This window comes from Pseudorasbora parva, chromosome 7, assembly GCF_024679245.1.
Source record: "Pseudorasbora parva isolate DD20220531a chromosome 7, ASM2467924v1, whole genome shotgun sequence".
Taxonomy (NCBI): domain Eukaryota; kingdom Metazoa; phylum Chordata; class Actinopteri; order Cypriniformes; family Gobionidae; genus Pseudorasbora; species Pseudorasbora parva.
Window position 1 is genome coordinate 49,566,110 of NC_090178.1, and position 12,883 is coordinate 49,578,992.

General features: G+C 41.3%; 1 protein-coding gene across 3 annotated transcripts in view; it reads right to left on the reverse strand.

The window, feature by feature from the left end:
* LOC137083441 (blood vessel epicardial substance) overlaps window positions 1-9,298 on the reverse strand; it is a 30,331-nt gene extending 21,033 nt beyond the window's left edge. Inside the window, exons 1-4 of one of the 3 annotated variants that reach the window (XM_067449387.1) lie at window positions 8,702-9,298; window positions 6,942-7,050; window positions 5,518-5,705; window positions 3,303-3,511 (exon numbers count right to left, since the gene is read on the reverse strand). In XM_067449387.1, the coding sequence (XP_067305488.1) occupies window positions 3,303-3,511; window positions 5,518-5,705; window positions 6,942-7,050; window positions 8,702-9,201 (1,006 nt within the window). In that variant the 5' untranslated portion in view covers window positions 9,202-9,298. Of the gene's footprint in view, window positions 1-3,302; window positions 3,523-4,363; window positions 4,493-5,517; window positions 5,706-6,941; window positions 7,051-8,701 lie in introns of those variants that run through there. The other 2 variants (XM_067449386.1, XM_067449385.1) reach the window with 2 other exon arrangements.
* Between the last annotated feature and the right edge of the window lie 3,585 nt (window positions 9,299-12,883).

Below are 12,883 nucleotides of genomic sequence, written 5' to 3' on the forward strand. Positions count from 1 at the left end.
GATCACCATAATGGTGAGAAATTTTAGGAAATCAACATAAATTTATGAAGTCAGCTAATGTGACGCTCTCCCAAAGTATTTAGTTGTATTTTCAATAACATTCAAGATGACTGGAAAATGAGTGAATGCAACTAAGAAGAACGATGACTGCAGAAGTGGAGGAAATTAGAGAAAAGTCTATTAAGGGAACACGCCACTTTTTTTGGAAATAGGCTTATTTTCCAAGTCTCTTAGAGTTAAAAAGTTGACTTTTACTGTTTTCGAATCCAATTAGCTGATCTCTGTATCTGGCGGTAGCACTTTTAGCATAGCTTAGCATACATCATTGAATCAGATTAGACCATTAGCATCGCGCTCCAAAATGACCAAAGACTTTCACTATGTTTTCCTATTTAAAACTTGAGTCTTCTGTAGTTACATCGTGTACTAAGACCAACGCAAAATAAAAAGTTGCGATTTCTTTTTTGTTTTGTTTTGATATAGCTAGGAACTATTTTCTGCATAATATCACTGCAAAATTCCCTCATTATTACGCAGGAATGAGATAATAGTTCCTATCAATAATTGGTCGCTGTAACTACAGAATTGTAAAGTTTTAAATTGGAAAAATATTATCTTTTGAAAAAATAAAGTCTTTGGTTATTTTTGAACGCGATGCTAATGGTCTAATCCGATTCAATGATGTATGCTAAGCTATGCTAAAAGTGCTGCCGCCAGATACAGAGATCGGATGAATGGATTCAAAAACGGTAAAACTGTATAACTCTAACGCCGGCTTCACACTGCACGCGTAAGCAGGGCGTAGGCAGCGCCGAAGCAGCGCGTGTGTAAAGCAGTAGCAGCGCGCGCACTTTTTGCTTTCACACAGGCAGCGTTTGTGGCGCGCAGTTGTCACGCGCAGTTGTGTCCAGAGTACTCTATAATGGATACGTTTGCATTTCTCTTTAATGTATTTGAAATGGAAATAAAGCAAAGATTTATCATGAAGCTAATTTTATTTTAAAAAATTGTTTCACTTGTTTCTGATGTTTTTTATTTCGTTTAGTGCGAGTTTTTGATAGAAGAAAGGCCATCGCACTATATGTTCATGAAAAGCACACTGCTAAAAAGAGAAACTTCAGGAAATTGTCTTGAAATATTGGATAGGCATCAAATTTACATGCATTACCCATCATAAACCTCTTAAAGATCATTCATAAATGACTGTAATATGAGGAAACTTCTTAATGATATATTGTAGGCTAAATGAGCAAATTATCTAAAAATGTTTTTTTTAAATGACAAAATAACGCACATCATAGTCTATCTACATGTCTATACTGTATGTGTGCTATATTCATGTGTGTATATTCTATTCACCTATCCATATTTAGTTGTTCGTTCGTGAGACAACGAAAGATTGTCAAAAACACTTTAAAATGACATTACCATCAGCACCAAGAGCCGCTCACCAACTTCCTCCCATGCTTTTTCATTCACTTGCAAGCAAATTGTGTGGATCATAGAGAACTGTGTGCTTCTCAACCTCCACGAGGAGACGAGTGTCGTCCACTGCTGTCTTTAGGTGCACTAGTCTGAAGAACACTGCCTGTGACACCACGTGCTTTTGTTTATCGTTTCTGTTTTTATGCCAGAATATAATTATAATATATACATAATTTAAATCATATTTAATTTAAGCTAAACTGGCATACACTATTTAAAATTAGTTTTTGTAGTTCAGGCAAACACTTATGGCAGTGACTTCGGTTTTTGTGTAGAACTTTTTTTCCCCGCAGCGCCGGGTGTCATACGGTGACTGAGAAACACACGCAACACTTCACTAAATTATTTAATGGTTTAATGTGTTATTTTTCATGTTAACCAGGTTAATTTTGATCAGAAAATTGTGGCTTTAATTCATCGTGAGCAGCGAGTCAAAAATAGAGCCGGCGCCGAAACGATGGCGGCACTGACGCTTCTGCTCTGCTCCTGCTCTGCGCCGCCGCGCTGCCTCTGCTGCCGGTGTGAACGCACTCATCTGTTAACATGAGCGCCGAAAAAAATATGTGCTGCTTACGCGTGCAGTGTGAAGCCGGCATAAGGGACATGGAAAATAAGCTTATTTTCAAGAAAAGTGGCGTGCTCCTTTAGGAATTGCCCCGCCTCAACCTTTTTTTCCTTTTGCCAAATTTTACTCAAACCAGTCAAGTAATGTTTACTTGGGTTTTCTGAGTAACACATGCATTAGCATGCAAATAGTTCAGATTACTTTTTTTTTTTTTTAAGTAAGTTCAACAAATTATTGGACATTAAGTGAAGTTAATTAAAATATCAAAGTAAGAACAACTATTGGATTAGACAACATGCCAAAACTTTTATTATTGTTTTCATGACTAAAACAATAATATCACTTTAAGATGATTTTTCAGACATTCAAAGATTTCAGTGGTTTTGATCATTTTTGGTAGTTGAGCTTGCAAAATATAATGAAATGTCAAAATCCTTTCAAAATCATATAGATTTATTAATATTATTTAAATAGTTTAGCATTTTAATTATATTTTCAGTTTTAATAATTGTCTGCTTTAGTCATTTATATTAGTTTTATTAGTTTTTATTCAAAGCATTTTTTTTTATTCAAAGCTTTATTCAAATGTAGTTTTTCTAAATTGTAGTACTTTAACTTTTTTATATTTCTAATACTGATTATTTTTAGTGCTGGGCAATCGATTAATCACATGCAAAATAAAAGCTTGTGTTTACATAATATACTGTATGTGTGTGATTAATATGCACACTCCTTCATGTAGCCTATATATTTAAAGGGATAGTTCACCCATAAATGAGCCTGTGATGTTTATCTGCTGACCCCCAGGGCATCAACATGTCGGTGTGTGTGTTTCTTCAGGAGAACACAAATGAAGATTTTTAACTCAACCGTTGATGTGTGCCGGTCATAATGATGTGAATGGGTAACAAGTCTATGAACACTGATGTGTTAAGACACGAACCGATCCCTTTCTGTGAGAAACACAACAGTATTTATGTTATTTTTTTTACCTCATATTCAGACGAATCTCATCTAGTGTTCCCATCCGCTATTATGCGTTATATGAGCAACGGTTGAGTTAAAAATCTTCATTTGTGTTCTCCTGAAGAAACACACACACCGACATCTCGGACGCCCTGGGGGTCAGCAGATAAACATCAGGCTCAGTTTTTGGGTGAACTATCCGTTTAAGGAATATTTGCATTTATCTTATATATAAATATTTTATATATGAATGTAACATATGTCAGTGAAATAAATGCGTGTGTACCCGTGATGAGCAGCAGTCTGAGCAGCACCATGTGCAGGCTGAGTGAGCTGGGCAGCAGCAGGCCCAGGCCCACGCTCAGGTTGGCCAGGTGGAACAGCAGGTGATGGGACTGCTCCCAATCCTGGCATGAGGTGGCGTTAGGAGGACCAGAGGCTGACGGGACACTGGAGGGCAGTGGAGAGTGTGTGTAGAGCACGGACACGGACATCCTGAGGCGCAGCTGGAGGGACAGGCATGATGGACAAAAGCTGACACACATGAGTAAAGCACAACACACACCGAAAGGACTGCCTGATGTCCTGCTGCTTTAATGACGAGAGTAGCAAATTATTACTGTGGCGTTATCTGAATTGACTTCACACATTTAACCACACACACACACAGCCCCTAAACCTACCCATCACAGGAAACATTCTGCATTTTTACTTTCTCAAAAAAACATCATTTAGTATGTTTTTAAGGCCGTTTGAATTATGAGGACATTTGATATGTCCTCATAAACCACATTTATAGTGTAATACCAGTGTAATACCCATGTAGTTATACAAATTTGTGTCCTCATAAACCACATAAACAGGCTCACACACACACACACACGCTGCCCCTCAACCTACCCATCACACACACACACACACACACACTGCCCCTAAACCTACCCATCACACACACACACACACACACACACACACAGTATGTTTATGAATCTATTTACATTGTGGGGACCGCTGGCTAGTGATCTCAGATTTATATTAGGATTGTGGACATTTGTCCCCACAATGTAATATAAACAAATATACGTACACATTGATTTTAAGTCAATGCATGTCATTGCGCTATTCACATACACACACACACACACACACACACACACTACAGTAAATGCACAGCTCTCCGAGCAATGCGGTCACTGACTGACCTCCAGTAAACTTTCTACACACACACACGTGCGCGGTTCATCTGCTGCCCTCCGTGCGGATCTCGCATAGCTTTCGTTAAAAGAAGATTACAAGGTATTTAAAAAAAATGACATTAGCCTATTATTTACAATAGTGTCTACTCACCGGAGTTGTGGATTCTGGCTGTAGGCTAGTGTGCGCGGTCTGGAGGAATGTACAGGCAGAAGATAACAGACTGTTTTGCGTGTCTCTGTGTGTGTGTGTGTGTGTGTGTGAGGAGCGCAATGACAGGCATTGACTTAAAATGGGCACAAACCAGGCGGTCACTTCTCTGCGCGCGCACGCGACTTCACCGCTAGAGGGCGACGTTCATGAGATAGAGATGGACCCCCCCCCCCCCCCCACACACACACACACACATACACATACACACACATAGTATGATTTTTCTGATATTTTCTTCATTGGGACCAAAAAATGTCCCGACAAGGACTTCAGATATTGCCATCTTTGTTGGGGAAATTTTTTGGCTTGATAATTCAATTAAATAAAACAAGGACAACATTTGTTGGAGAAAACATCTCAAGTGCATATTCAAAATAAAAAACAAAACAATGCATGGCCGAAAACAGAAATAACCATTGAATAAGACGACAGGTGTGTGTGTGTGTGTGTGTGTGTGTGTGAGAGCCTGTTTATGTGGTTTATGAGGACACAAATTTGTATAACTACATGGGTATTACACTGGTATTACACTATAAATGTGGTTTATGAGGACATATCAAATGTCCTCATAATTCAAATGGCCTTAAAAACATACTAAATGATGATTTTTTGAGAAAGTAAAAATGCAGAATGTTTCCTGTGATGGGTAGGTTTAGGGGCAGTGTGTGTGTGTGTGTGTGTGTGATGGGTAGGTTTAGGGGCAGTGTGTATGTGTGTGTGATGGGTAGGTTTAGGGGCTGTGTGTGTGTGTGTGTGTGTGTGTGTGTGTGATGGGTAGGTTTAGGGGCAGGGGCAGTGTAAGGGGATAGAAAATACGGTTTGTACGGTATAAAATAAATTGCGCCTATGGAGAGTCCCTGTAAACCACATAGACCAACATGTGTGTGTGTGTGTGTGTGTGTGTGTGTGTGTGTGTGTGTGTGTGTGTGTGTGTGTGTGTGTGTGTGTGTGTGTGTGTGTGAGAGAGAGAGTGTGTGGGGCGCGCGCGTCACGAGTCTTTCTGCGCCGGGTCGGGTTCACTCTCCTCCAGCTGGGTCCGGGGCTCGTTCGCGTGCTCTATTCCCGGCTCCGGCCCGTGACAGAAGCTCGGTAACCGGAGATCGTAGCGGAACCCGCGGGCGTCGAACGCTCTGTCGTTCAGAGAGAAGAGCTTCTCCGCGATGTCGTTGCGCACGAGCAGCGCGAAGATCTTGGCGATGTAGCGGTGATGCGCGAACAGTAGGTACAGCCGCTTCCGCCGCCACGACACGAGCCGACAGCGGGAGTCCGCGCGCAGCGTCACCTGGACACACACACACACACACCTTCTGTTACAACACAACACAGTGTGAGTGCTGCTCAGTGATGCCAGTAGCGTTACTCTAATCTGACTACTTTTTTTCCAGTAACATAACGAGTAATCCAACGTGTTACTATTTCCAAAACAGTAATCAAATTAAAGCAATTTATCCAAGTCACTGAGAGTTACTATTTTAGTCATTTTCCTTAGTAAAAGAAATTATTTCGTCTCGCGTCTCTGGGAGAATATTTTTTCAGGAATTCAACTTGAAATTTCAGGAGATACTTTGTTGACGTTACTTTTAAAAATGCACTTTCATTTCTGTGTTGAGGCGGCAGGGGTGTTGTCGGAAACTGCTGAATATAACTAATAAAGTAACTTATAATCTTACTTAGTAACTTTTAAAATCAAGTAATCAAGTTACTTTTTAGAGGAGTAATCAGTAATCAGATTACTTTTTCAAAGTAACTGTGGCAACACTGTTTATCCCAAGAGGAACGATGCCAAATCACACACTGCAAAGTTTTGGAAGCGACGTCTACATATAAATGTGTGTTTCACTCCCGAAATTACAACTGGCAGTGATAACTAGCACGGGACAAAAATATGGCATGTCAAAACAGATAGCCTACGCCAGGGGTTTTCAAACTTTATGATGCCAAGGACCCCCAAATAAAATGAACTTTTATGAGGGACCCCCTAAAATCCATCTATGTATTATTATGTATGAAAAAACATTCAAACGGTTAGATAAATATTAACTGTGACATTTTAAATACAACATTGTTTCCACGTTTAAATTGGCTATCCTTAATGTTGGACGTATAAACCTGGGGAAGAACATTTTAAATGAAGAATGACTTGTATAAGCAACTTTACATTAAATGTAGTAAGCAGCTTATTAAGAACACTGCTCTACAAAACCAGTGAGCGAGATAAAGATGACTATAGTGAGAAAAACTCACTAGCAAGATACAAAGCAAACATATACAATTCTGAAAAGTATGTATACGGCAAACAAGGAGAGACATGTTTAGATATTAAACAGTTAGATTGTTCGGTAGACTTGATCCATTTTTGCTTTGTCTTTTAATTATCTGAAATTTTCTGGGGACCCCTTAGAGAACCTTCTGGAGGACCCCAGTTTGAAAACCCCTGGCCTACGCGATGTGAATACAGAATCATATATTTAAAGGTGTCGTGTCATGAACTGGCTTTTTTTATTCTTAAAGCATTCACCTGGAAAAAGCCTTCCTCTGCAGGTCTGAGCGAATCCCACTCTGGAGAGTCCAGGAACTGAAACGGGTGGATGTAGTGCAAAAACTCACCATTCACCGTCACGCGTATCCTGCATCAGAGAGGTGTGAGCACGCACACACACACACACACACATACACGCACGCACACACACACACACAGTTAGGGGTGTCTGTGTGATATCTGTGACCCCGGACCACAAAACAGTCATAAGGGTCAATTAAAAAATACATATAATAACATTTTTATTGATGTTTGGTTTGATATGATGGGGCAATATTTGAAAATCTGGAATGTTAGGGTGCAAAAAAAAAAAAATCTAAATATTGAGAAAATCTCCTTTAAAGTTGTCCAAATGGAGTCCTTAGCAATATATATTACTAATAATACATATATTTACTGTAGGAAATGTACTAAATATCTTCATGGAACATAATCTTAACATCCTAATGCTTTTTGGCATAAAAGAAAAATGGATATTTTTGACCCTTATTGTTGACTATTGCCACAGATAAACCCGTGAGACGCTGGACTGGTGAAGAGCTCCAGGGTCACAAATATAATCTACAATAATATTGGGATTATTATTATTGTTTTAATGCAATCTGACATCTCTCCCTTTACAGAGTGCACACACACACACACACACACACACACACACACACACACACACCGGCCGGGTCCTGGATGAAATTGATGATTTCTCTGGATTTAAACATTCTTGGAAACATTTGGAATAATGTAAGTACACAAGTCAACAAAATATATAACACTGTCCCAGTGGATATTTTAATCCAGAAGTCTTACATATTGTGCCTTTATATGTAAAAAAAAAAAAAAATGATGCAAAAGATGCACATATTTAAAAAGGTTTAATTTTTTTTTTTATAAAAGGTATAAATGCCCATAAAAGTTAAAAAAATCTATAGGTAAAGATGATTTCTGTCACTGCTGTGAAAACTTTGAGTCAGCCAACTTACCAACATGATAAACAACGCAAAATATCAGCTAATTATCGATAAAAACAATAATAATATGTAGATATGATTTTGTGTGTGTGTGTGTGTGTGTGTGTGTGTGTGTGTGTGTGTGTGTGTGTGTGTGTGTGTGTGTGTGTGTGTCAATATCGCAGGCATACGGAGCCTCGCACATGACATGCAAGAAAAAAAAGTAAATAGTGCGCACGATTTAGCCTAGGCTACTAGTTTTTTACTGCATGTCATGTGCGGGGCTATACACACACACACATGTACACACACACACACACACATGTACACACACACACACACACACACACACACACACACACACACACACACACACACACACACACACTGCCCCTAAACCTACCCATCACACACACATTCTGCATTTTTACTTTCTCATAAAAACTCCTCCTGTGTGATTTATAAGCCTTTTGTAAAGTGGGGCCATGGGTAATGTCCTCATATTTCACCCTCTCCTGTAATACCTGTGTCATACCCATGGCATTATACACATTTGAGTCCTCACGTCACAAAAACATGCCCACACACACACACACACACACACACACACACACACACACACACACACACACACACACACACACACACACACACACACAATCTTTTCTACATATTATTATTGCTTTTATCGAAGCGGATATTTTGCGGAGTTTGTTTGTGTTGGTGAGTTGTAGTTGGTAATTGGCAGACTCCTAAAGTTGTTCAGACTGAATAGAGGACCTGAGCTGCCCTCACCTGCCCGAGAGCAGAACCGAGAGCTTGTCGATCGGGGTCTTGCCCTCCATGGCGAAGCAATGCTCTTTGTCTATAGTGTGAATATCGCCATCGCAGCACTCCACGATCATCTTAAAGTGCGTTAAGGAGACTCCCAGCCTTTTGAACAGGTGATCGTAGAGCTCCTGGAGCTCCTTGTCGAAGGTGACGCTCCGCAGCCGGTAGGACGCGTGCACGAGCTGCGCCAGAGACGCGGCGAACAGCGCGAAGCTCCAGGAGAACGCGTCGGTGCTGCAGCGCTCGGACCACGAGCTGACGGAGCGGCAGAAGAAGCCCAGCGTCAGGAAGCTGAACATGTAGAGCAGCCCGTAGAAGCCGCTGCCGCCCATGAAGCCCAGAACCAGCAGGAGCTGCCCGAGCTGGAACGCGGACCCCTCGGGCTGCTGCCGCCACTCCGAGCACACCGGGTACTCCGCAGCCCCGGTCGCGTTATTCTCCGGTAAATCAGCCAGAGGATCCATGACGGGATATATTAACACACGCGCTGCGTGTCCCTCTGCGGAGATCGGATCTGATCCACTGAACACACAAACACACACACACACACACACACACACACACACACACACACACACACTCTCTCTCTCTCTCTCTCTCACTCACTCACTCACACACACACAAACACACACACACACACATAGAAACCTGAGCCTTCTTAGGAAAGTTTCTGCTCAGAGGTTTGGCGCTCTGCTTTGGAGACGGAATGGACTCAGTCTGGGATATGCTTCTCCTGAATTCACTGCTCAGTCCTCTACTTTGATAACATTAGATCTAACTTTAATATGAAGGCATGAATTAAAGAAGCTGAAATACACAACCAGTCTGATTTCATGAGTATATGACATTGTTCAGTTACTATTAGGCTACTATTATTATGTAGCAGGTAACATGCTCAAACCGCTGAAATCACGTGACATTGGCGATCCAAATCATGAATCAATTCACTGATTCATAACCGTTTGAATCTTTATTTGAGGATTGAACACAAACCCGGAAGAGAAGCCAATGCTGAATAAAGTCGTAGTTTTTGTTATTTTTGGACCCAAATGTATTTTGGATGCTTCAAGAGACTCTAATTAACCCACTGATGTCTCATATGGACTACTGTGATGATGTTTTTATTCCCTTTCTGGACATGGACAGTATAGTGTGCATACACTTGCATACGCTCTCGGACTAAATATAAAATATCTTAAACTGTGTGTGAAGATGAACGGAGGTCTTACGGGTGTGGAGCGACATTAGGGAGACGAGTTAATGACAGAAGTTTCATTTTTGGCTGAACTAACCCTTTAATAATCACATCCATCAACGTGAGTTCTGTCAGAGTCCTATCCCGATTCTTTCCCACCGGCTGTGAGGTGAAGAACACATGTCCCGAGATTCTGAGCTCATCATCAAACTACGCCTTTATTTTGAGGATTGCGATCAATTAAAAGAAAAATTTACTTTTTCATACTGAGCTTTTTACACTGTTAAAGACTTGGATTCCCATCCTAAACATAGACAAAGTTTCAAAAACTATTAATATATAATATAATCATAATTATTAACTTATTAAGCTTATTAACGAGCATCCCGTCAGCGTTTAAACGGACCTGTCAATCACCATCAGTTCAAATCCTCCACATTCAGTTTAATCTCCTGCCGTAAATATATTTTAGTCAGGTTAAATACTGAATATTATTCACTCAAACCCCTTTATCTAAACCTCATAACCGGCGGATTCGCACTTTGATTTGGGACATACTAATTCAATTTTCGAATACTATGTGCGGAAATATTGCACATCAATCTGATGCAGCGCTGAGTTCCCATCATGCCATGCTTAAAGGTATAGTTCACCCAAAAAATGAATTATTCATCATTAATTTCTCTCCCTCCTGCTGTCTCAAACCCGTCAGACCTTTGTTCATTTTCCAACACAAGTGAAGATATTTCTGATGAAACCTGAGAGCTTCAGGAAGTCCATACGGATGGAGCGGATTATTTCAGATGTTCTGAAGAGACTCCATGGCTTTATATGAGGAAGGAAAGTCTGACGGGTTTGGCCGACATTAGAGCGAGGAAATGATCGCAGGATTCTCATTAATGGGTGAACTGGCCCTTTAAGAGTCTGACCGACTGTTGATTCATTCATCCAGGACATTTATACAGTAAATTACAGTTTTATGAATGGATCCGTCCACATTTTCTGCATCACAGAAATCGCAGGGCGCTAATTTAATGCCATGATATTGAATTTAGTCTGGCTCTGCCCTAATACGTAATTCCGCTCAATTAACATTTTCCTTCAGTACTCCGTCTGGGACTGCTGTGTAGTCTTAGGTTTTCCCCGAACAAATTTTTACCGGTCCAATCAGCGAACAGAGGGAGTGTCTGAGAACGATGACGTTGATGTCGAGCGCTAGTTTGAGTTGTAGTTCAGTAATGGCGGCGGAGAAAGATGCGAATTAAACCATTCATTCCGTTGAGGCACCCGCTGCCGAATATCCAGAAGTTAAAGCCGGAGCAAGAGCAGTCTTTGCTGGGGTTTGTTGGTGGCCATGATGTTGTGGCCCTCCTCAACAGGGGGAATTTGGGAAGAGTTTGATTTTCCAGCTCGCTCCGTTAGTGGTGAAGGAATTGCTGTATTCGGACGGTAAAGTCCCTTGTGGGGTCGGAAGGTATTGCCATCATACTGGGACTGGTCAGTGATTTTATTGCCGTCCGTCTCTCACCACCCGCGTAAAAATCCCCGGCCGAGTTAACGAGTTGAGGTGAAGCATTGATTGACTGATAGACAACTACTCTGTAAGTGTTTGTAACTTTTCTCATTTGATTGTTTGTTCATTTGTTGTTGGATAAGTGTGTCTGTGTAGGGCAGTGGTGTGTGTATTATTAGTTTTGGTGTATTCTCACGGTGTGTGTGGGGGAGTTAGCATTTGTTTGGTCATTGTCACGTTTGTGAGTGAGCGTTTGTTGGGGGGCGTTCCCAACTGCTTTCAATAACGATACTCAGGTGAGTATAAATAGCGTGATAGTCCGCGGCAGTGGAAGCGGCAGCCCTCGTGTGAAGACCGACGAGTATAAAGACTTCAACTCTTCCCTGTGCAACTCCTCCCGAGCAAGGACCCCGACAAGGCACTTGAGTATCATTTTCCTTTTCATTATTTGTTTCCGTTTCATTATTTCTGTTTCCTTTTCCGTTCAGTTTTCTAATTCCGATCTGGCCTTTTCTCTGATCTGTATTCACCATGTGCTTTCAAATCTCAACTAATACTACTAGCACTCGTAAATCACGCTCTGTACGCACGAGACGCCGTAATCCTAATAATTTGCGCTATATCCTAACATCCTCTGCTACTTTACTCTCTATTCCAATTGGTCTCTGGAATTGCCAGTCGGCTGTAAACAAAGCAGACTTTATTTCATCTATTGGGACTCATTCTCAGCTCAGCCTCATGGCCCTAACTGAGACCTGGATCAAACCAGAGGACACTGCCACTCCTGCAGCCCTCTCAACCAATTTAACTTTTTCACACACTCCTCGGCCTATTGGGAGGGCTGGGGGTACTGGTTTGCTTATCTCAAATGATTGGAAATTTGATCCCTTACCATCTCTATCGGCCAGTTCATTTGAATCGCACTCAATCACTATTACTCACCCTGTTAAAATCCATGTGGTAGTGGTCTATCGTCCTCCAGGTCACCTCGGTAACTTTGTGGAGGAGTTGGATGTGTTACTTTCTAGCTTCCCTGAGGATGGCACTCCACTGATTCTGCTTGGTGACTTCAACATCCATCTTGATAAACACCTAGCTGCAGACTTCAGCACTCTACTGACTTCATTTGACCTTAAGTTAGTATCTACTACGGCTACTCACAGATCGGGTAACCAATTAGACCTGGTCTACACACGCAACTTCTCCACGGACAACACTTTAGTTACTCCATTACACACCTCAGACCACTTTCTCATCACTCTTAACCTCATACTGACTCCTGATACAACACATACTCCTACACAGATTAGCTTTCGGTGTAATCATTCTCTCCCTCTCGCCTATTCACTATGGTTTCATCTTCACTCCCTCCACCTGCTCAGTTCTCAGCACTGGACACTAACAGTGCTACTGACACTCTTTGCTCCACTCTAACATC